At 34.4% G+C, this 26,697-nt stretch overlaps 1 protein-coding gene across 2 annotated transcripts; it reads right to left on the bottom strand.

Annotated features, from left to right (window-relative positions):
* Positions 1-26,697, bottom strand: LOC6649777 (forkhead box protein O). 2 transcript variants are annotated; one of them, XM_002072106.4, is made up of 9 exons: positions 26,595-26,697; positions 16,096-16,434; positions 15,811-16,025; positions 2,275-2,567; positions 1,555-1,782; positions 1,046-1,250; positions 791-986; positions 553-677; positions 1-485 (listed from the first exon to the last, which is right to left on the bottom strand). In XM_002072106.4, exons 2-9 carry the CDS (start codon positions 16,331-16,333, stop codon positions 72-74), a joined length of 1,914 nt encoding a protein of 637 aa, XP_002072142.2. In that variant the 5' UTR covers positions 16,334-16,434; positions 26,595-26,697; the 3' UTR covers positions 1-71. The 2 variants fall into 2 exon arrangements, with proteins under 2 accessions (XP_002072142.2, XP_023035448.1); XM_023179680.2 differs by having other exon boundaries at positions 553-650.

Raw genomic sequence — 26,697 nt, 5'->3', positions numbered from 1 at the left:
CAACACATATGCACACAAACAATAACAACTAAACGTCGACCGACCGACCGACTATTGACGTGTCAATCGTCCTAATGCACCCAGGATGGTGGCGATGTGACCACACTAGGCTGTGAGTACTGTACTCGAGCGTTTAGATTTGCGCTTGCTGTTTGTGTGGCCAATTCTAGGCTATTGTTATTATTGTTATTGTTATTGAGTAGCAACTGTTGCTGTTGTTGCTGCAACTGTTGCTGCTGCTGCTGCTGTTGTTGTTGTTGCTGTTGTTGATGTTGCTGCTGAAGCTGAGCCTGCAGCTGATTCAGCTGGGCACTGGCACTGAGACTACTGCTAGAGGTGGTCGTAGAGCAGCCAATATTGCTGCTGCTACTAATTGTTGTACTACTATTATTTATCAAATTCACAAGAGGAGCATTTGTGCTGACAGCGGCCAAAGGTATATTGATATCCAACAGGCCATCATAGCTCATTTCCTGTTGCAGCAACTGAAATGATAGACCAATTGAGATGAGTTTTATTCTCTTTGGATTTATATGTATGTACAGGTTTTACCTCTTCCATATTGCATTCCAAGTTCTCAACGGGAAAATTTTCCAAATTAAATTCGTCAATTGGTTGCGCCTCATTGTTAAGCACCTCCAGACATTGTCCTATCAAAGTAGAGGCGCAGTTATTATCTAAGCAAATGGGAATTTAGTAAACGAGGAAAAAGAAGATAAGTAGATAGATAGACAGAGATGGACAGAGAATGAGATAACTGATCGCTTGTCGATCTTATAAACTAAATTACCTTCCAAGTTGGAACCCAATTGCTGTTGTTGTTGCTGCTGTTGCTGCTGCTGCCGCTGCTGTTGGACAAGCAATGATCCATTGTCGCCGCTGCCATCGATTACCACATTGCTGTAGGTGTTAAGTGAGTCCGATGAGGGCTCGCTATTTGGATACGCAGGCGACATTGTGGTAGTGACTGAGTTTGGCGAGAGTCCCTAATGGAATGAATAATTAGAATGTGAAAATGGAAATCTAGAAAGTCAACTTCACTTACATCTCGCGCATTATGCAGGCAACTACAGTTTAGAGAACGATGAATCAGACACTGGGGTTGTGGTTGCAAGGATGCATATCCTCCTGGTGGGCCCCCATTCAATGTGTAGGCCTGTTGTTGTTGCGGTTGCTGCTGTTGTTGTTGTTGCGGTGCCGGATAGGGTGGTGGTGGTGGTTGTGTGGGTAAACCCGAGGCAGCACTGAACCTACTCCAGCCGTATGATCGTTGGGTTGGCAAAAATGAGAATAAGAAAACATTGACTTTATAGACCTGTTCTCTGCCATTAAATCGAAATCAAAACACAACCAACGATCTCACACATGCAAAGCATTTTCGGATCAAAACATGCAACAATAAGAAAATACCAACCAAAAGACAGACAAAGAAAGGGCAAAGTGAGAGATAAAGAGAGAGATACAGAGAGAGAAGTATAGAGATAGCGAGAAAGTGTTTTTTTGGGGGAAGTTTTCGATTTGGAAAAGGACACAACAAAATAAAAAAAAACTGACCCTTGTTGCTGCAACATATCGGGATGCAATTTCAGCTCATCCGCTATGGAACCAGCCAGCTGATCGAGTACCTGCGACTGAGCCTGCGTCAATGTTGTATTCTGATAGTCAACCGTGAAACCCCATTCAGGCTCGAGATCCAGGGCACGTATGGGACTGAGACGTCCGCAGGAACTGGCATTGGATGAGGCGCGCTGACGAAAGTCGGGCGACAATTGAAACCCGCCGCTTTATAGAAAAAATAAAAAAATAAATAAATAAAATCAAATCAAAACAAAAACAATAATAAATAATAATAATAGAAAACAATAAATATAAGAAATAAATCTTATCAAAGTAAAACTATTTTGGCAAAGACTTTACAAAAGTTTTCAAGAAAATAATATATTATTATATTCTACATATTACAGAAGAAGCTGAAGCTCTAAAAGGTCTAAATACTACATGCTTTATATAAACTTGATTATAATATAAATAAGTCAAGAAAATTTACTAATTGTTAATTATATGTCAAATAAATTTTTGTTTCTAATTAAAATTTGGCGTTTTCCATGCTTAAATTATAGTTTTAAAATGTGTGGTTTTATTTTTGCAAAAGCCTGTTCTAAAAATTCAACACAGGCCAACAAAAAGTTCTTCAAATATTTGCTTAAAGTTCTGGCCTGTGCTCATTAACTATTTACTAAGTGTTTATCATTTATGTTTAAATTTAATAGTTACCTGTGTAATGGACTCTCTGGGAAATGATCCAATCCCTCGCTGACACTGCTACTGGGCGAGGGCGTGGCATCATTTAGGCCCACAACTCCAGCCTGTCTTAAAGCCTCGACGCGTTTTTTGGCCCGACCTCGACGCTTCTCGTATCGTGATGTTTCCATGGAGGCGGCACGGCGACGCACAGATTTTCCAGGTTTGGCCTCAGGATTTAGCATCCACCAGGATGATTTGCCAGTGCCCTCATTCTGGACACGCATGAAACGATTGTGCAGCGACAGATTGTGACGTATGGAATTCTGGAATAGAATATGAGAGACAAAATTTAAGAAAATTAAAGATATATGTATTTTCTTTTGTATTTTGCAAAATGTGCAAATCAAGTCAAGTTTTTCTTATTCTGTAACCTAACGAACTCGTGCTGCTGATGTAACAATTTCTAAGCAGCATTTTCCTTGGAAAAAGAAGGAAAAAATTCTTATGCAGCGTTTCCTGTGCGTTTCAACGTTTCTCGCTATTCAATTGTCTGTCAACAATTTTATGGGTTACATTCTAAAGGGAGCGCATGAAGTCTAATTGGAAGATGTCTGTATATCGCCCTGTTGTCTGTCTGTCTGTCTGTTGTCGCTGTTTAAGCTGTCAATTCATATTTTATAACAATAGTCATAAATAAACGCGTAAGCAACGTAATGACAGCAAATCGACAAGCCATTCTATTTTCCCTATTTCCCCATTTTTCCCATTTTCCTCCATTCTCCCACTTAGGTGAAAACCAACAATTACAAAAAATACACACAATCAAACACGTTTAGCTAGGATTTGTCATCAGGAATTTTTTGCAACAAAAATGAAGCAAGTAAAACGTTGGCAGCCAAACTAAATGGAGCATTACAAACTAAACTAACTGTAAAAGCAAACTTGCCACAGATTCCACCTACAACAACAAAAATCTGATTCTACTACTACTAACTCGTTCCATCCCCCGCGTTTTGTGTGACGCGTCGCGACTCGAGGCGGCACATTGGCGCCATTTATCACCGTTGCCGGGACGTATGTATGTACGGACGCATGTGTGGGCGGAGGGTTAGCAGATCCTTTCGGTTAGTCGCCCGCCTGACGACAACGACGACTAAACCTGTTCGCAGACAGGAGAGCAGCAGACATGGCAGACTTCCTAATTTTACTTCTTTTCGTTTTTTTTTTTGGTGTCTGTCAGTCGAAAAGTTTTGCTTGGCGTCAGTCGTGGCAATGCTTCTCGCTTCTGTTGCGTCGTCCTGCGGTAGAATCCTGTAATGACAATTTGGCTGCCATCTACATTCTATGTTCACCCCCTTCGCATAAAGTTATCATTTTTATTTAAATGTTTAAGTGCTGGTTTACTTAGCTCTAGTTCCTTTTTTTCCAATAGAGAAGCATTATGCAAATATATAGAAGGATGTTAAATTATCTTCACTACTAGAATAAAGTGGAAATTTTCTTTGATATACATGATGAGAAAGGAAAATGGATTGCTACGATTGAATGGATATGTCTTTTGATCACAGTCTGGGGTTCAGTCAGAAATGTTATTTAATCTATATTGAGAGAAAATTAAATGATTCTCTTCACAAGAATTGAATTTGATTGCAACAACTAATATAAAATCTTAAGGTTTTTGGTTTTAGGCAAGAAACATTTAATATAATGAAATTTAAGCATCTTGAGATGATTGCTCCTTTAAGAAATACAAAAAGAATCTTGTTCTTTTCACAGTCAGACTTAAGAATCTTGCTCAAGGCCATAAAATTTGTACACGAAATGCAAACAAATGGCATTCATAATTTATGGCCACACACTTCATTGAATATTCATAAACTTAAATCTGGCAAAAAGGAGGCACACGCACACACACACACACACACACACACACACTCGCATTACACACACAGAGAACAAAATTCAATTCATCTAACTAATTGGGCCTATTAAATCGCAGGATACTGAAAATGTTTGCAGACTCAATGACTGCGAACAGAAAGCACGACCACATACTAGGCGGGCCCAGGCAAGGATCTGACTAAAAGGGAAACCCCCCAGGCAACGCGAAAAAAAGTTGCCAAGGCAGTGCATTATGTACACAGTGATACATATGTATGTATAGTATGTACACATATGTAGGTCATCCCTCCAGCTACTTCATCACCCTCAAGAAAATATAAAAAGAAATCGCAACAAAAAAAAAAAAAAATAATTCAAGGAAAATACGCAAACTATGTGGGCTTCTCTCATTGCAACAAATGAGCAAAAACCTACAAAAAGAAATGTAATATATGTAAAAGCATACCAACACGCACTCACACACACACACACACACACACACGAGTACACACAATAGTCACCAAGGATATGAATGTCCTTTTTCTCTACAATTAATGTGCAGCGAGCGTAAATTACCAAGAAGCAAATAATTTTGGTTGCCACGACAAAGACTGACCCAGTTCATGTGAAGGAATCACAACTAAAGCTAGTTCCTTTTCAATACCCTCAACCTGTAGGGCATATACATACATATATACTCTTGATCTGCATCAACAGCTAAACCATAATAGATTCGCCTTCTTACAGAGTATTTTATAGTCTTTGCTTTTTCTTGAACATTTTTTTTTTCCTATGCCAATTACAATTATTAGAGCACAAGTTTTATTTATTACTCAATGAACAGCAGGAGCAGCAGCAGCATCACTAAAGAAATAGAGGGATGTCCTGTATGTCCTGATTCATTTATTCTTTATAATTTATACGAAAAGAACGGCACTAAAATATATTAAATGCCCCACATCCCTCTTCTCCCGTTCCCCTTTAGCCATCATATTCATAAGAATTCTGCTTGTCTGGCATCTGGCATCGGGCACAGAGGCACAGGGGCAAGGGGGTTGATGGTTCATTGCATGGTTGGTAGCAACTTTATCAGCAATTTGCCCTGATTTGATCTCTTTTTTTTTGCCCAGAGAGATAGGAAGAGAGAGAGAGAGAGCGAGACTGAAGCTGATGATATGAGCCGTCATCTCATATCAAATATGCATATTTCATTGGGCCATTTGAGCGGCTTATGAAGCGCATGGAAAAGGCACAAGAATCTCAATGACGACATGTGTCTTTAAGTGGGTCGCACTTGAGTTGAAGAGCTTCCATTTGTCTAAAGGACGAAAGTTCTCTTTTCGGTATCGTATGAACCCCGAAAAATCTCTTGCAAATACCTCAAATGTAACATCGTTTTAGTATCTTTCTCTTGTAATCAGACAGAAAACTTTAAATACTCACTCAAAGGGTTAAGTTAGTAAATGTGAAGGGATGGATAGATAGATGGATAAATGGGTCGATAGAGGCTTAGATTTATATAAAATTATATATACATGAAAATATTGATCGAACATTATAATAATAATGTCATCTGAATTTTTAATTTCTACAAGAAAAGTTCTTAAAACAATTAAGCAGACATCTTTTACATTAGTCATCCACTTATTTACCAAATTTTAAATTTAAGTTATATAACATTAAAAATGTATTGTCTCGTATATGCCAAAGAATTATTTATCAGACAAGTTAATTTGTTTAAACAGCTTTAGCTTTAGCAGACACTTAGTCCATTTTTGGTTAAATCTCAAATGGGAAAGATGTTTGAGTTTCGTTATTTTTATGAAAACCACAAAACTGTAGCTTTTGAATCGTTTTTGTTTTCAAGCCAAACAACAAAAATTTTGCAAGGTTCCATTTGAAATCTGAGATAAACTCTTTTAAAGTCCACTTTAAACTCTAATTATGATGTAAAAACTAAGCCATTCTAATATATCTGTATGAAATCTCTGAAATCTAAATGTTTCTATGGTTATACGTTTTGCATTTTCCATTGCATTGGAATACAATGTATTCTTTATTCTATATATTTTTCAAGTCTGCCAAACATAAAAGGTTCATTCAGTACACAAACAAATAAAGCAACTCTCTTTCTTTGAATACAGCTCAAAAATAGCAAATGTTTTGCCGCTTAAATGCCAGTTAGACGCAGATCTATATCAAATACAAAATGTTGGACACAAACACACACACACACACCAAAGAGAAAAAAAAAAGATATATACTATAATAAAGAAATCGCGCTGAAATGCTAAACAGCTGCAACGATTCTCACACACAAATCAAGTGAACTCCGAGTACTGAACTTCAATGTACAATACACACACACACACACACACACACACGCAGTCGAAAAAAAATGGGTGGAGAGGGGTGAGGAAAAAAAGAAAAGATTATTCGCATTTAGATGTGAAATTGAGATATAAATTTTTGAAACGACACTGCAAAGTTGGGAGTCCATAACAGGTTGCCCTGGCCTGGCCTGGCCTGGCTTGGCCTGGCACCGCACAACAACTCGTCCGCCCTCGCCGCTAATTGCTGTCGTGCTCGGCAGTTAAAATTTAATGTTCTCCCAGTCCAGTTGGTTTGGTTTCAATTTCATTGTTGAATTCAAACCAAACCAAAGCAAGCAAGAATTGTAGACCACAGAGAAAAATTCAACTGACCAATTTGTAAACAATTAGCAGTGAGATTCCTCCCCTCCCTCCCGCCAACCAAAAAGACTAAACAAATCCATGAGAGAGATACATTTTGTCGATATGAAACTTATGGGATGCCGGGGCCATTAAATAATGGCATGTCTATGTTTATACTAGTCTAATTAAATGTTTAAACAAACGATTACTTTTTTGGGCTTTTTTCTTTTTTTCGAATTTCTGTTTATGAATGAAACTTAAAATGGAACTCTTGCCTGGGAAAATATTTCGAGAATGCATTGCAAATTCAAATGTTCTCATCGGTTTCCAATAATTAGGCTCCGACACGCGCCTCTGATAGGTTAAAGATGATGACGATATCGAATGGCTTATCAATAAAATGGAAAAGTTTGCCTCACTCTTCGATTGGTGGCGCGTGTGTTTGAAAGGGTTTGTTTCATTTGTGATCGATCTTTGATTGATATGAAAGAGTACTCCATAGATTAGATATGAAATGACCTAGATCAAGTGAATATTAAATGTTTTCTTTTTTGGGCTTAATTTTGCAAATAAAAATTATAGTTAATACTCTCTTAAATCAATCAACTAAAGTTTGATGACATAGAAATCTAAAAATAGACCTACTTTAAATTTCGATACAGCAACACTTTAATTTAAAATCAATATTTAATCAATTTAGTCTATCAAAGAGCAATTTAAGACAAGAAAAACTTGAACTTAACTTTGACAAACTTGCTCACATAAAAAATGAATAGCTAAAGCCCTGAAGACTATAGCAAAAATGGGCCCAACCAAAATGCTATATACACACACACAACTTGCAGATACATTTACCAATACAAATACAAATACAGATACATTTATATTGACTATTCCCCTACTATTTGCCTTTCTTTCCTTTTTGTTAGCTCTTCAAGAAAAAGAGAAGAAAAAAAAAAAACTTTCTAGATATGCGAACATAAAACGCGAGGGGTTAGGATTATCATGGCAATGATGATGTGATGATATGATATGAAATTGCTAAACTTTTCTTCTTCGGTTTCGTTTGCTTGGCCAAAAACTTTCGATATGTATGTATGATAACTATTTGAGAGGGGGGGGAAATGCAGAAGACCAGGCAAATATGTAGGTTTTTGGCGACAAAACCACCAGAATGCTAGCGATTAATCGTGGGGACATGCTGGCGCCTGCCAAAATCTTATTGCAACGGAAACGGAAGTCGTGAAAAGTAGAAGAAAAAAAAATATTCACTAAACAAAATGATGAAAAAAAATTCACCTGAAGACAACTTTAAGAACCACAAACCGAAACCAAAGAAGGCAATCAGCACGAATAGAAGAAAATTGAATGAAAGAAAGAAAGAAAGAACATTTGCAGCAATTGCATTTGCCAGCCACACACTCTATGGTCATCAAATGATGTGCAATTTTCTCTATGACTGTGTGTGTGTGGAGGACATTGCCCCAAAATGTATGCAATGGCATGTGAACAAAGCCAAGTTCATAAATGTCTGTCTGTCTGTCAGTATGTGTCTGACTGTTTGTGGCTTAGTTTGTCTGATATTGCCCTTACTTATAGGGTTTATGAAGCTGATGACATTCATTAAGTACAAGTTCTGGAATATTTATAAGTAAATCCTCTATGACCTAGACTCTTCCTTCTTCTCTAGCTGGCGGCTGGTATCTACTAGTTGATTGATTATGTGGCAACATTTTTTGGGCAGACAAGGCTTAAAGTTAGCCTCGAGAACAAATTAAATAACAATTTCGCAAGCTTTAACTAACCAGCATTTATTCCCCTTGACCGCCAAATGGCAAACATATACAATTTGCACCAAACTTAATTTATGACTCGCTGTCGCAGTTCCATTCTCCTTCTCCATCTCCATCTCCGTCGTCGTCGTCGTCGTGGTCGTAATCGTTGTAGTTCTCCCTTCCCCCATTTGTCTTCCAGGGCGTCTCAACAACTCTCCCTCCCCCCTTCCTTGCCAGTCTTTTGGACCATTAAACTGGACATGAATGGGTCTCACTCAAATGATAAACGTTTCCCAAAAGGAAGTAGTCAAACAAATTTATAGAGCTGAAGTTGTCTTCATTTTAGTGTATGTTTGGCATGCCCCGGCGCAAACAGGTTTGCGGCCAATTCGCTATGCATTTTTATTAGCGTTATTACATTTAGTTAGCATTCTTAACTGAAAAGCGTGTCAAGGTTGAGTGCAGTATTTAAAAAGTGAAACAAACAAGGCTGAAAGAAATTCTAAAAAACTTCATAAGCACTCGGTTAAAAAAGTCAACAGTCTTCTTTCCATTTTATGGCGCCTTCTTATGACGATTATTGCACATTTATTGTTATTCCCCTTAGACTTGGTCCGCTTTCAATGCGGCAACGGGTAGCATTTTATGACCACATGAGATAATTTCTCAATAAATTTTTTAATTTTTTTTCTATTCCTTTTTCTTTATTTTTTTTCACTTGGGGCTATTAAAAACCAGTTTGATTTGCGCTGCTTTGTTTGTGTGTTTGCATTATTTATATATTTCATATAACGAAACAAAAAGTTCATTAAATGGCAAACTTTAATATTTATGTATTTGTTCTATATGTGATACTTTTATTTTATTTGTATTTTATTCAACCGCTTTGTTCGAATATCCGAAACACTTAAAAGTCACTGAGAAAGAAACCAATAATCGAAAAGCAAATATATTTGTCTAAAAAATATATATATTCAAATCATAAATGGTAATATGATTCTAAACCACACAGAAATATTAAGTGTTTCTTCAACTGCTTACACTGAACAACACATTAGGGCCTTTAATATATTATAATTGATATGACAAGAACTTCTTTGAACATAAAGAGCCATATCTTTTCACTCACAGCCAAATCAGATGGATCCTCAAGCTTCTGTATCCTCACTATCAAGGCATTTCAAAGTCTAGTATATATAAATATACAATAAAATGATGTCACAGATCATTGAATCAAAACTTTTATACGCTTCTTTATTAACATCATCATCAAAATGATTTAGTCATGAGGTTGTCTTTGCGTTCATCTCATACTCTTAGCCATAGATAGACAGATAGATAAAACAAAATTAGTTTATATCTATTAATAGGTATATGAGTTCGATCTAACCTATTCCAATTCCAAATGGTTATGATCTAGACTTAATTTTAACCAACTATGTTTAAATCAAAGAAAAACTATTAATAGCACTTAACGGCAGCTCTAAAAGTAGTTGCTAGTTGCCAACTATGATTTAGTCGAATTAAAACAATTAATAGCACTTAAAAGCAGTTTTAAAAGTAATTGGCTAGGTAGTAAAACGAAAAGCGATCACTTTCAATTGATTAACTTCTAACTCAAATCAATTAATAATGCTAAGATAAAAAACTTACATAAACTTTCATTGTCCACATGTATTCGCAGTAAATTAACCACAAATTTGCCTAAATTAATGTAAATAAGTTAAAAAAGATTCTTCATTTTAGGTTTCCTAAGACTCTTGATGTAAAGTTACGATCATGTAGTTAAATTATACTAAAATCTTAAGCGGTTATGCTATTTTGGTTTCTTCAACATAAGTTTCCTTCGAAAATTCTACAAAATTCTGTCTGAAAAGAATAATTTTTCAATTTCTTGTGCTGATTTATGCATTTGTATTTTAAGTTCTTCGTCAGACAATTGCATTTGTAAGTAGATATTTTATGATGCAGTTTTAGTTGTTTCGTCTAGATCATTTACAATGTTAGACGAAACATAAACTCAAAATGTATGCATATATGTTTGTATATATATTTAGATATACTATACATTTTTTGTTCATTTACGCTGAAACATTCGACCAGACGCACAGCAGACATGCCATGTGATGTTGGTGTTAATTGGTGCAAACAAATGCGAGCATTTTGTATCGTAAAAATGCCAATGCATAGAGTATAAAGGAATGTAATTTTACTGCATGTGCTTGGTGAATGGCGCAACTAATGCAACTAACCTCGCACAATGCAAAAATCAGTGCAAAGTTGCAAAAAATGCGACGCAATTACTTACACTACATATTGTGTGTGTAAATTCTAGGCTACGTGTCTCTGAAGCAAAACAAATTATGCCAGACAGGGCATAAAATTCTTAAGGTTACAATATTTGAGGATCTTTTGAGAAATGTTTCAGGAAATATTTGGCAAGGCAAACTATATGCCAGGATCATTGCGTCTCGTTAAATTGCAATTAACTCAACTTTTATTATAGTTATAAATATCTTTTATATAAATTCTTGATTAGCTGTAATAAATCTTAATAAAAGTTATTGAAAGAATCGTAGGAATACTTTTGTGTCTTGCATTTTAAAATTAATTTTCTTAATTTTTTGAGTTTCAATCAAGAAAGTTTAATCAATTTTTATGCTTTCAGGAGTCCTAAAAGTTTTTCTATTTCTCTACTCTCCACTTGAACATGATTAAAAAATACAAACTCCAAATTTGAAGTTTCTTTAAGTTTCTTAACCACATTAAATTCAATGAAATATCCTAATGTAATTGAATGTATAACAATATCATGCGTTAAAATTAATTTTTTTAGTTTGCATTTTGAAGGACACTTGTTCTTGGCCCACACTCATGAAACAGGTGTCACATTGTTCACGATTCTAATGATTTCTAAGGAATTTGTCGAACAACACACTGAACAAACAATCAATTTGTCGAAAAGAGAGGCACGACACCGTTGGCTTCCGTGTCGCCATTGCCATTGATAAGTGAAAAGTGGGCGTGTACCTCAATGGTGAGGCAAACGCCAAATGCACAACATACTACGCAGTTGCCGGTTATAATAGAGTAACAATAGCAAAGCGCTCTAAATGAAAGTTGCATGCCCAGATAGAATAAATATAAACAACACTATATGTATCTTGCCACGGTCTGTTGAGAGAACGAGACGAGATTTGTGTTTATTTGTGGGCGAGAGAGGTTTTTGGTGGGAGGCGTTTGGAGCAAGGTTAATGTTTTATTTATAAATAAATATTATGTGTATATAGACGATGCTGATGAGAGCAATATCGCCAAGTCCTACAACTAAGAGTGCTTGTGATCTCTATCACTATTGAGAGTAAGTTAGACTAAGATTTTACTCTTATCGACAGCAGAGTGTATCTCTCTCTCTCTGTGTGTGAGTTTATTTGGTGTTTTTGTCTATCAATGGGCTTAGAAGATATATTAAGTTTATATTAATTACAATTCAAAACAAAAACATGTTTTGTTGAATTTTTTTTAAAGAATAGTTGGTGCTTGTTGTTGTTTGTTAATGAGTGCATTTTGCTGTAAACAAAACAAAATGCGCCGCAAATTAAGCAACAAACCAACTCTGCGTATACTTAATGTGCGTTTAACTAGCGTGCAAAACAAATTTGATAAACTTACAGAGAAATAGAGAGAGTAAGAAAGAAAATAAAGAGGTATGTATACAAACGACCTAAATAGAGAAACAAGGGAGAGAGAGAGAGAGTGAAAGCTTGAAAGAACGAGAAGTGAGAGGCAGCACTGCAAATGCACCTTATAGTACATATATTTGTATAAAGAATTTGATTAAGACGTAGTTTAACAGGCCAAAGGAGGGGGGACTAAGGGAATACTTCCAAGCGTCAAATTGATTACACAATTGCATTTGTTAAATGGTATTAATGAATGGCATTATTTACCCACAGTAGCACAGTTATGTAGAAAACACTCAACGGAATATTCACTTTATTGCATATTAATCGAAGTCTTGTCACCGACACTTGAAGGACATTGTTATCCATATGCACAAATGGTCTATGAGGTAATCTATATTCCCCAACAGATATACAATAATCTGAGTCGCAATGCACTCGGGTGCAAATCGATAAAGCCCAATTGAATCGTACACCATGTGAGTATTCCTTTTAAAAGACAAGTACTTTTGGGAATTTATTCTGGAAATTCTTAAAAATGATAAGAATTTTTTTGTAATAGACAATTTATAAAGCAAATGCCGCAAAGTATTTTTTCCACAAATAGAAATTTATCAACTTATTTTAAGGAAAAACTTGGTAAGATAACAAAAGCTTTCCAAGAATTCTGAATGAATTTAAGGAAACGTTTCAATGTGTTAGAAAATGGAAAATGATATCAAGACCTCATTAAGACTGTGTAGTTCTTAGTTCCTAATCCTAAAGCTAAAATCTTGCATTTAAGACCAATATTGAGAGTCGTTTACTCCAGCGTGTGAATTATTATAAAGTTTCTTCTTTTGCTTTATTATTTTAGGTTCAAATTCAAATCAAAATAAGATCAATTGAGTGCCGAACGAACATCCGATTCAAGAGTTTTGCGTCATGCTTATTACGTTGTTTTTTGTTTAACCGTTCATAGCGTTTGTTATTGTTTAGCGCATTGATAAAAGTAGAATGTATGTGTGTGTGTGTGGATTTTCAAAAAATATATACATTCAAAGCATATATGTATGTGAAGCCCCTTGAAAGAATGCGCTGAGTTGGCTTATTTATGGAGCGGGTGATACCCGAAACTTTTGCGCAGACAGCGCGCTTCCAATGAACCCCAAAAAATGCTCTTGTTTGATATTTTCATTATTTTTATTAATATTTGATGATTGTGTATTTGTTTGTTTGTATTTTTCGCGGAAGTAGTCGAGCATTGTAGTATTAGTAGTAGTATGTAGTTGTAGTAGGTACTTGTCGATTACGCAGACAAAAACAAAAAAAAACACAAAATTATGTGATAAAGAAGTTGCGACGGCAATATCGTTGATGATGTTATTATTATTTCCATATCGTAGTTCTCGGTCGTTCCCAGGAATACAAAAAAAAAAGCGCCAAAGTTGCATATTTGTGAGCTTACACGGTGTTTGTTTCTATATAGTATAGTAAGGGGAATAAAAGTACGCAGTTGGCATAAAACACACGTCCCCAACACCCCCTGGAAGTGTGTGAGAATGGTTTGGGAATAAACAAACCGATTGGATTTGGCGGTTGGGGGACACAAAGCAAAGCCATTCACATGCCGGCTATTTTTAGTGATGCAGTTTTCCGGTTATTCGCATTCCTTTATAAATTCTGTTGCCAGGAATCTCCTACTACCAGGTTGTCTTGTCATCAATATGTGTGTGGAGGGCTAATTTATGCAACACGTTGCTAGTGCTTGTGAGACAGTTGCTTCCTTTCCACATCTACCTTACATATTTCTTCCTTTTTATTTCAATCTCAATGTGATTCTTGTCCACTCTCTCTCTCTCTGTCTCTGTCTGTCTCTGTCAAACACCTTCTAGTGGCGTTTCCTCATCAAAAACCTAAAGAAACTCAAATGACATTTGTGGAATTTAAAATGTTCTTCTCTGTGTATGTTTTCTCCTTGTGCCGCCTTCCATTTCCAACTGCATTTGAAAGGCTTCTTTTCATCGGTCTCGTGGCCATGTTGTCTTCATCAGCACCAGCAACATGAACGGCAGCAGCAGCAGCAGCAGCAACAGCAGCAGCAGCAGATACCAATACGACAACAATTTGGCCATTGAACCTGTGCCAAGTTTTTCTTTTTGCTCAACAACTTATTTCTGTGTATAATTTTTGTTTCTCCTTTTCTTTTCACTTATTTTTTTTTTGATTTTTTTATATATTTGATTTTTTTCTTCGCTTTAATTGGCAGCGACCCGCAACGTGTTAAAATATTTTTTGGCTCAACATTTTGTGGTTTTTAGTGATATCGTTCAGCAGTAATTTGTGTGAAAACCTGTGTAATTTATGATGCCACAAAAAACTATATGCTAAAGTCTACATTTATATATTAATGACATTAAGACATATCTAGGACATTTCAATTCAGGCAAAAATCTAAATGAAATGGAATTTTATTTGACGTTCCACAATGGATTGCCCAAAAAACATAATAATTAAAAGTCAATGACCCTAAATCTTGTTGATTACATTTAAAAAAAAAAAACACCCAAATTATGTTATCTTTAAAGAAATTTCAAGTCAGTGACTTTACCCCTATCAATTGAAAAGTTTCTTTATAAAAAATTATTTATATCGTTAAGAAAGAATATTAAATATTAAACCAGATAGGTCATGTTTCACTTTAAAAGAATTTTTCTATTTGGTAAACTATAGAAAGAGTATAAAATAGTCACTAAACACATGTTTAAGTCTAAACGTAAATATGATTTATTTTTTCTAAAATAAAATAAATATGACTGATCCGATTGACCTATTCCGGCAATGTTGAGTAAGAGACAAAAGGCAAACCGGTCTCTGAATATGAATGAAAATGAAGCATGACATATTAAGTACATACATACATATATACGTATTTACCTACCTACATACATTTGTGGATATATTCAGATAACTATATGTATGTGTGTGTGTGTGTAAATAAGCTTCTATTCATTTATGAATGGGTGTAAGCGAAGCAAAAAGAAAAATACTTCATTCACTCGCTCGTTCGGTCAAAGATAAAAACGCATTAATTGCAACATTCTGTTGAAAGGAGCGAAATGGAAAAAAAATTGTATTCATTGAGACAATTGAATGGAATAATTTGCAATGCTCAACAAGTGATACATGAGGAGTAATGCAAATAGCAACAAGAAGAATGGCTACAACTGAATAAAAAATACGTGCAAATACTTTAATTATGAAACAGAAAAACCAACAAAACGAGGAGTCATTGTCGAGCACTTGGCCTTTTGAAATTGACCATAAACTTGACCATTCAAGCACTCACTCGATGGGCTTTAATTAAACAAATCATACATTTCCCTCACAATTATTAGAAAAACATTGCTCCTGTTGACATCTGATATTCTTTTTAGAGAACAGACAAAAACCAAGGGACTTATACCATTTGAAATGGGTCAACTATATAGAAAAGAAAACACTCTTGTGCTTTTACTTCAAGGTTCTTCAAGTTTAGAGCAATTTGGAAAACTAAATTATATGGTTACTCACCTTCCAGCCGGCACTGCTATTCGAATCACCTTTATCCTTAAAATATGGCACATTCTGAACCATCCACTCGTAGATCTGACTAAGCGTTAAACGCTTATCGGTGGCAGAGCCAATGGCATGAGTTATGAGATCCGCATAGGATAGATTACCCCATGCATTGCGACGCGCTGAATTTTTCTTAGCTGCATTTGCACTCTGTATAGTCTGTTGTGAATCTAAAAAAACAAAACGAAACACATCAAGCCATTAACAGGTATTCAATTAAATTGGATTGATCGTATTTACCTCCTGCTGCCAATTGCTGATTGCTTGCTTTTGTGCTATCCAATTCGTCGGCAGGCTCAACAAAAGGCTCTGGATGGGGACATGGCCATGTATTGGATCTGGCACGAGTTTGTGGCTCAAAGCCAACATCTCCTGGCAGGTCACCCACAGCTCCACTCACACCACCCAGCTGATCCATTGTCAGGACATTGTCTGTTGTGTGGGTCAGTGAGGGCCAATCCTGGGCAAACCCGTCCATAATGGTACAAAATTGATTGTGGAGTTGCAGCTTTGCAGCTTTCGCTTTTCAGCCCAATTGCAACAGGATCGAAAACTTGATTCAAACTATTCAGTGTCAGCCTGTAAGGAAAAAACAGTTGGATATTTATGAGACCTTGAGACAAAATAAAATTGCATAACATTATCACTAATGAGTTTAAAAGTCTTATGCGTTATTTATTTCGTGCCTGAAATGTTTTCGCTTGGCAAATTCAGTTTATAACTTGATCATTTGTACGAGCATTGCATGGAAATCACTTTCAAATCAATCACTTTAAAACGTAATATTGCTCATTGTTAAATCGGCAACAATGACACTGAATTTAAGTGGACAGATGAATGCCTAATACATTTGAAAAATGCGAAATTTTTGGCAAGGGAACTCAAAAAACAAATAAATTCAATAGCCAAAGTGACTAGTAAGTTTAAGTTAAGAACCGTTAAAATCCAATATATATATACATACTTCTCTCACTTCAATTTAGAAAAGTGTTGTAATAACAATTTCTATTTTGTTTCTCTTTCTGTTTGTAAATATTCATAAATAATACTAAAAATACTTCATTTTAAGGCTGGTATCAGCTGAACAAAAGAAAGTAGTGTCTATATGTTTGTTTCAGTTATCAGCAAAAGACGAAATCAGAGAGTCTATATGTATTTATGTATATGTAGCAAGACGAAAGACCATGGCGATAATGTGGGTTATGATCTTCCGACTCACACAATTTTTGTTTTTTTTTTATTTTAGTTTGCTCTCAAAGTTATTTCAGCTTTTATTTCTAAACAAAAATAATTACAAGTGTAACCAAGTTGTATATAAACTTGAAAAAGTAAACAAAAGCATAAGAAATCCAAGAAAATTTTAAAAGTCCCAATTGATAATAGAAATTCAGGTAATCAAAACAAAAATGAAAATAAAATAATTATCAATAAATGTATAATTGTATTCGTATATTGTATATGTATATTATACATAGATAATATTTATTATATTTGTTTGAATATGTAAAGGTATGAAAGTCTATTGACTCGCTTCTGTCTACACTGGAATACTGATAAGTTATTGAAGCTTAACGAACATCGAACCAACTTTTGCTCCGATTTCCATACCCTAGAAGAGGATCACATTTGAATAGAGACTAGCTAAAGCTTAATGACTATCGATAAATATGGATTGTGGATTCTAAATAATTGACAGAAAGGAATAAGCCTGATTGCTCCTTCGTTTCAGGATCTAGGCCTTGTACAGGGTATGATAAAAACCATGTTAATATGTTCCACTTGATATGTAGATTTTTTTTTTAATTTTCGTCGTCTGCTGGCAATTATCTTATCATTCAAAAAAAAAAAAAGTCAAAGTCTCTTGTATTCTCCCCCTCTCTTTAGATTATGATAACAGAATCCACACAAAAGAGAAAGTCCAAACTCTCCCTCTCTGTCTCTCTCTCTCTTTATCTGTGTCTCCCTGTTGTTCGCATGTTCTTAAACTCTCCACTAATATATATTCTCTCTCTCACTCTCTCTCTCTCGCTGTCTCTCTCGTGAGCACTGTAAACAAAATATGAAAATGTGTGCGTAGTGCGTAACTTAATTAAAAATTCAAAAAGAGCAAGTGAGAGAGAATTGGTGATAAAGCAGAGTGGGAGAAAGAGATGCAAAAGTTCAACGAAAGAAGTTCTCACCTATAAAATAAAATATGCTTCAATGTATGTGTGTGTGTGTGAGTGTGTGTAGATCGCTGGCACAGTATATTTTATTGAGCTTTTTTTTTGTACATTTTTTAGCGGCTTTTGCTGTTTTTTTTCACTTTTGCCGACAAACATATTAATGTGTATGTATGTGTATGTATATGTACGTGTATGTAGGTGGAATGAAAGGCCACGAAAAAGAAATACCTTGAGACCAAAACCAAAGAACACGGAAGTCTACAGATGTAAGATACACACACACACACACACCGCTCTCAAAATTTTAGATGTATCTTTGGACTGACTACCTACCTGTGGCCAATATATATACAGCCAACAGGGAAAGAATCTCATCATCACATCGTATGATTCTTAGAATTCAAGTTTCATAATACATAAAACCTTCTCCTCCCATATTAAACCATGCTATACTATTCCGACCAGGTCGAATAGAAACTAGAACAAATGTGGCATGGGCTTTGTTTATACCCTATTAAAAACATAAGTATTTCCGATCTTTATTGCTAAATTATTTCTTTGGGGACAGATCTAGGCATGTAAAATGAGGGAAAATTCGCCCATCAAAGTATGCAATACAATCCACAACATCTTTTCAGTTAAAGGACATGTAAATTATTATAAGTTTTGTTCAAACCAATACATAGTTATGTATGTAGGAAATAAGTAAAGTTACTGCCATTTTACAGCCCTTGATCCGACTATATAAACTTTACTTTTGTTCTTATTATTTGTTGAGCAATAAATTTAAATTAAATATAAAAATATATCTAAATAGATATAGATTGTTTATCCCTTTAGGTCCTCATCTGATATTTGATTCATAAATCCACTTTTCATTGTGTCTATTATAGACATATTGCCATATCTACAGGGTATATATGTATGTATGTATATAAATTATCACGCTTTCTTTGACTACCTTTAGACTTGGGCCATAAAAAATAAAAGCGTTCTCAAAAGCACACACACACACAAACACTTCATATTTAAATAATGAAATTATTTAGATAACGTAGCTCGCGTTGTGTTTCTCCTCTCATTACATAATATCCACAAAAAGAGAGAAACAAAAAAAAAACATTTTACGACCACAAATAATGGCAAAATTTAATAACTAAAACAGCAAAAAAAAACCCCAAACTGACCTAAGCCACTAGCAACAACAAAAACAAGAAAAGAACAGAAACTAAACAAAATAGTCATCCATATACATACATACATACATATATATTATTAACTTAATTTTCTAGAGTCTAGAGTGCGTTATTCTAAAAATATCAAGAGAGAAATCTATTTATTTAAAATTATTATTAATTTTGAAAACAGATAATATGTTTTATTTAAAAATAGATACATTTATGACCAAAAAATGGTAATACAAATATATTTTAAAATTTTAATTAAAAAGTCAAGCAAATGATTGAAATTTATGACTTTCTTGTAAGCTGTTAGCTTAAGTTATTTGATATATTCATTTTTTAGAATCTTAATCTTATTCTTTATATACAAAAGTTATGTAAGAAAGGAAGTTTTGAATACCTGTTTAATTTATTCACTAAAAGAATGCTAATAGAACCTTAAGTAATAAATTTGTTAGTAGTTCTACTAGAATATATATTATAAATTTACATCATTTTGTATAATTGCTCTCTGTACTTTCCCTTAATTTCATGGTAATTCGAGAATCATTTTAGGAAATACCCACTAATAAAAAGGGTATTGACAATTCGTTACAGTGGCAAATTGGTTATACTCTATGGTTTTAGTGTTTGTTTGGCGGCTGCCAAACCAAACTATATTTAGCAGCTTTCGTAAATTAAACATTAACAATTTGCTTTATGCATTTCGCACCTAAAAATAGTCTAAACACATAAATTTCAACTTTTATGTGAAAGACACAATTGCGTCGCACACAATTGAAAGGAATTGAATAATATGCATTTAAAATAATATAAATAAAAGGTAAATAATAATAATCACGCACGTCATTCAGAACAACAAAAACAAAGAGAAATCCAAGTTAACTGGGCTTTGATGGATAGATTGAAATCGGCTGATTGCCTTTGATTTTGATTTGGATGAGCTCTGAGCTACGTCACACACAAACAGCTTAGCCAACTTAATTGCCAATATTAAAGACAAGACAAGAAATGAGATGTTTTCTGTTTTCCTCTTTAACGACTCAGAGAGAGAGAGAGAGAGAGAGAGCGAGATAGATTATTATAAAATTATTTTTATTACATCAGATTATGCAGATTTTAATATTGATAATAAAAATGACGCATATGTAGTTATGATTCTGATTCTGTTTTTGTGTAGGTGTTTTGCTTTGATCGCAATAATAGGTCTAAAGATCAGAAGATCTAAATGTTGTTCGAGTATGTTAATAAGTTAACAAAAATCTGTTCATTGTTTGTTTGTTTTCTTGATTGCCAAAATAAACTAATCTGGGTGACTAATATATTCTCTATGGTTTATTCCTAACAAAATTCCCTGTACAGTTTCTTTAACTAAAATTTACAAGGAAATTTCAGATTTTTAGATGGAAAAATAAAGATTTTTTTCAAATATTACTTTAAATTAAACTAAACTAAAAATAGACCCTTAAGGTTCAAGCCCAAATGGTTTATTTTATAGCTATAAAAATTTATTAATTAAAAGTTTTGGTGGTTAGTCTGTATCAGTTCCTAAGAAATAGTTAAAAACTCTGAATTGAATTTTTAACTAAAGTTGACCTTGATATAAAAACATATCATTCTAGTCACTGGAATCTGTAAAGAGGTTCTATTTACTATAAGAATTATTAATATACCCATTCCATGTATTAGAGTATAGAAATGATATCACAATATGCCATAATATGAATGATGTGCTATTGACCAACAAATCTTGGAAATTTTCTTTAAAAATATATCCGAAAAAACAAATTCTGCCCTCTCACTTAGTGCCCTCTCATCTAGAATCACTACTTATTGTTAGTAGTAGCAGGTAGTTTTCCAAAATAATGCCTCTAAAAATTTTGTGTGTTGCGGGGGCGTGCTCTAATTTTATATATTACACAATTTGCGAATAAGGAAATATGCCCATATCTATCTATATATTTATATATATAGTTTTTTTTTTGTTCAGAGAGCAATTTTCAATGTCACGAACAAAGAAAAGGAAAGACGCCCCAAAAGACATGAGCTCATTAGCAAAAAGTGTCAGGTTTGAGATACTTTTTGTCGTACGTAGGTAGTCATAGTATGTAGTATATTAAATTCCGATATTTGTTGAGGGGGGTGTGGCACTGACGTACAAAGTGGGGCAACAAGTTGTAGGGAGCAAAGCCAAAAAGAAATCTGAAAAACAAAACAAAATGTGAAAAAAACACAGCAAATACAAATCTCATAGAATAATAAAAAAAAAAATACATATGTACATTTTTATATAGACAGACAGACGGACGTACATATAATAAAAGAGAGCAAAAAAGTGAAAACAGAAAATGATGAAGAAAGGAAAACAAAGCGAGCAAAACAAAAATAACCAACACTTGTTACATAACTCTCTTTAATAGTTCTTTGCTCTTTTGTTGCTGCCGCCGCCATTCTTATATATACATATGTATATACAAATATATATATATGTATGTGTGTCTATATGTATTATATGAGTGAGTGAGTGGTTGCCTCAACATTTTCATTTCATTTTCGATTATTCAGATGTGTGTGTGTGGGTTTTGGGTGGGAGGTGGGGGGCATTGAATTGAATTATCAGCTATGTACCCAAATAGTTCGGTTGACTTTGAACAGCTGGGCCAGTCAGCCAACCAACGATGACCCTGGGGATCAAATGATAAGAACAAAAAAAAAAAAAGAAGAAACAAAGCTAGAGAGAGAGAGAGAGACTACTTTAGGGTGAAGCTTATCAGCGGCAGCAGCATAAAATTAGAGGATCACTAAACAAAAAAAACATCTCAAAGCTCTACCTACCCCAGATGCTCAACTCTCTCAGAAACCATGTGATTTTATTTACCTATGCATGAGACGAGTTTGCTTCTTCTTATGTTAGTATGGGCCGCCAGGTTCAGCAACGTGGAAGTAAAAGAGATCATACTACCAACTGAGCCCATATAACCCGTCAAACAGGATTGTTAAGCAAAGTAAGTCAATGTGGAGAGTGAGTAGAAGGAGAAGGCCTCCAAAGAAATGAAAGAAAACGAAAAAATAAAAAAAAACAAGAGACTGAACAAAAAATCTGACAAACTGACAGCTGGTCGGTCGGTCCGGTCCGGTCTGGCCTGGTCAGGTCTGACATACATACATATGTATATATCTTCAAGAGCTCATGACGGTGACGACGACTACAGACTTTGAAATCAGCACCTCGCGACCCCAAGATGCCATTCCGTTGATGTTGTTGATGATGATGATGATGATGATGAAGCTTGTTGGCTCATTATGATGATCATGACTATGACGAGGCCTTAAACCGATCACTTGTGCAGTGCCATGTCATTTCCCCTCCCTTTAAGGCCGGTCGACCTTTGCTCATAATTCTCCTTTAATTCTTGCCGGCCAACAGCGTTGCAAGTAGCAGGTCAAAAGCTGTTCATAAAATGTAAATTTCTTAGCCCAGTGAAAGAATTTTTCATTGTTTTAAGTTAAGCATGTTTAAAGTATTACATAAATTAACAAAAGTGTTTAACTAAACAAGAGCTTAGTATGGTTAATTTGATCTGGCAGCAGATGAAACTAAAGAACAACTATTAGAACTTTGACTAATTGTAAGAACGCCTGACTTATCGACTAAATTTCTCTTGATATTAAAAGATATATATATATTTAAGAATTCTAATAGTAAAATCAATGTACAATTCGTTTAGATTTGTATTAAAGTATAGGATATAGTTGTAAACTACCAACCTAACTATATTTTACAAGCACTGGCAACTAAGGCCTTCGGCTTAGACGAAAACTACATCCATACACTAGCCTGGAATTCAAGCCATGTTCGTTCAGATTAAATCGTTTATGATATGAATGAGACTGAGATAAACAAACGATCCTTAAAAAAATGAATCACCTTACTGTGAGTAGGATTGGAATTTCAGTTCCGTTTTTGACTGTAAAACGCTAAATCAAAAAAAATTCTGATGTCAATAAAGATGAAGATCTCTACCCACTATGCCATAAGGGTTCTAGGGAACCATAATCCTAGTAGTAGGAGCAATACTAGAAGGTAATCAAATCAAGGATACGAGATAATGAAAGAGAAAGTGGATTAACCATTAATACACAAACTACCACGAATAGTAAAGGTCTTTTAAATATTCCCATGACGTATGAACACTCGAAATACTGTGTTTAAGCAGGATAATCTTGGCTTGATAAGAGATAGAAACTTATGTTAAAGAGGTTTCATTTGGATAACTTTTTGGCACCTTTTTAAAAATGACATTTACTTTCTTTTGTAGACGATTCGAGGATGGATATAAATGATTGTGTCTGTTATACAGTGTAAATTAACTTTGTGCTCACTTTTATCCACTTGCTCGCTCGCCTTTATGGTACGGTACATATATTTAACAATGAGATAACAATAACCAAAGTGCATACATGTATATGTATATTTTTATAAGCATTTGTATGTATGTAATATATATTGTGTGTGTTTATGGTATACGGATATGCACTCATGTCAGAGCAAATGGCCTTTAACTGTTGCCATGTGTGGTTATGATTGGTTGTGGTTGGACGGTTGGTTGGTTGGCTGGATACTCTCATATTCATATCTTTTGGTGTTGTTGTTGTTGTTGCTGGTTTGTCATAATTGTCTGGCCCCAAGCTTATCGGCAACGCCAACGCTAACCAGAACATATAAAAAAAAAACCTTGCCCAACAAATTCTACTCTATGCGACATAATTTTCGTTAACAGCCAAAAAGAACTACATATCCAAAGGCGTATCAAGGATTGCCCCTTGAAGTATGCAAAGAGCTTTGTTCATTATTTTTTATCCATTGACTTGGATCGTTTGCATGATTATGTCATAAGTTTTCATTAGATCTGCTCCTCCACTGGTTTTTTCTACGCTGTTAATATTTAATAATTTATTAAGTCAATTATCGCGGAAGCCTCGTTGCATTGAAACAAAAAGAAAAAAAGCTTATTGAAAGTGCAGTTAGTTGACTGCGTCTTACACGTGCATTTTAATGGCGAGAGAAACACGCGCTAGGCAAAAACCCGGAGGCGCGCCCGCCACAAAGATCAAAGCAAAGAGAACAAATTGTTGCTTAAATGCAAATGCATAAAGAGCAATTGAAAGAATTGCAATTATACATATATTTACATACTATACAAATATATATATATCCAAAGAAAATCACATTTTTCTATAATTGTTTGATAGCAGTTTTTGATTGATTGATTTCTAGTGACTTTCAAGATGCGAATAGAAATTCATCGTAGGAAAAAAATTCCATCTTTCGATTTAGTAAAAAATAAAAATCATATTTACCTCAAACAAATGCTTTAAGTTTAAGCCTTATCATTTGGCACGTTCCAGAATTGTGGCCAGCAAACACTCAAGATATGAAAACGAAACTCACACACACCCAAAAAAAAAAAAAAAACAGTGTGAGATAAGTTTACGGTCTTATCTTGATGCCGCCGCCCCCGTAAAGAGGAATATTTGACGCCCCAAATAATAATAATAATACCAAGAGAACGTATCGACCCAATTAATAGAAAATTTATACCTAATCACATTTCAATGTCAATTTTTTGAATGTCCAACATATATAAGTGGAAAATGTTATATCTCTAAATATTATGAAGCTAAAATATATATTACTAATATTTATATTGTATAGCTATTTTATTATACTAAACAGAGAGATGTGTGTGCCTGAATAAATATTGTTGGCCTTCATGGACGACTACGAAATATCGACAAAATATAAAAAGCACACGGACAGATAGACAAACGGACGGACGGATAGACTCACACACACTCAAAACAAAAGAGCAAACTAAATGACACGCGCTTTGGCGCTATCAGTGCCTCCGTGTACTATTTATAGGCGCACATTATCAGCTATGTTCTAATTAAGATCTTTCAGTACTCTCAAATAAAAATATATATACATATACACACATACATATGCACTCACTAATCATCTACAGTTAAACGCTTATACTTTAGTTCAACTAGTTCCAGGCCAAATGGTTCCCCGCGTAAAGATAGAAAGCTAAAACTTTAGGGAACACATAATGACCCAAATTTTTAGACATTTCGTGATCGGCCTATAGAGAGATCGGTCTTAATATCAAAATTCAACCGAATTCTCAGTTTTAAAACTCTACTCCACGGTATTTAATATCTTAAAATGTTAAGAGACTTGCATTTCAGAAATAAACACTTAAAAAGACTAAGGTTCATTACATTTCTAGAGGCCCTTTTTCAATTAGAAATAAGCCAAGCTTTTTTTGATATTTAACTAGGAATACGTTTTTAAATTATATTAAATTTTTTTAATAAGAGTCTTCATTCTTTTCCTTTGCATGATTTTTTATACTTTCAAGTCAAGAAAAGTCTCTAAAACTAAAGAGTTTCACTTGTCTTTCCAAACTAATTGAATCGTTCAATTAAAGATTAAAGCATGAAACTGATGTAGAAAATGTGTAATTTCCAATAACCGTGTTTAAAGTTTAATAACCGTGTTTAAAGTTTAATACCTGTTTTCAAAATTGACGTCAAGACGGTTATAATTTTCGTAGCAGGTTTATAGATTATTTTTTCTATATTACTGTTTCTGATACAAATTACTTTTTAAAAAAAGGCAAATATATTCTTTTTATAACATTTATAATACTGATATTAAAAAATCCTTTAAAATTTGTAATGCCGATGGCCAAGTTGGAAATTTAAGGAAATATTGTAGTCTCTTTTTTTCAAAATACCCGAAAAAGATTTGGAAATGCTTGTCTAAAGAATCTTAAAGAGGAATCCTTTGGAAATTTCCATCTTTATATCACCACCTTCTATTAAATCAATGGGTATTCGGATTCAAGTTGAAAAATTGAAACCAATTCTATATCCAGTTAGATATTATACTTGGTATACTTGTGCTATCTCTTTAAATCTAGGGATCTAACAGATAACAGGTGTTAGATGATGGAGTTGCTCAAACAAAGTTTGCAATGGATTAACCTCGATGGATGCCAAGTTAAAGAAACATCATAATGATAAATTCTTCACAGTTATCATAAGAATGCATAAATAATTCTAGATTAAGCGTTCTAAAGTTTGTTGAATGTAAAATTAAGGCATTTTCCTTGTTTTTAAACTGTTTTTCCACTGTGTTATAGTTTGGCGATCTGTGTCTATAGTTTATGCACGATCACTGGCATTATAATCGCACTAAAAAAGTGATAAATATTAAGTACACATTGAAATGTTTGCATGTAAATATAATACACCTGTCTGTTATATGCTTAAATCTATTTATAAGGTTCATTTAAGATATGATTTTTAGTTTCGTATTTACCCGCCAAAAAGTCCAAATTGAAAATATTTCAGCAACTGTTAATACGTCGGTCGGTTGGTTGGTTTGGTTGGTCGCTTTGCTTTTTTGTTGACAATTTGTATTT

Source organism: Drosophila willistoni, chromosome 3R, assembly GCF_018902025.1.
Source record: "Drosophila willistoni isolate 14030-0811.24 chromosome 3R, UCI_dwil_1.1, whole genome shotgun sequence".
NCBI classification, from domain to species: Eukaryota; Metazoa; Arthropoda; class Insecta; order Diptera; family Drosophilidae; genus Drosophila; species Drosophila willistoni.
The sequence above is the reverse complement of the archived record's forward strand: the minus strand, read 5'-3'. Positions and strand labels throughout refer to the sequence as shown.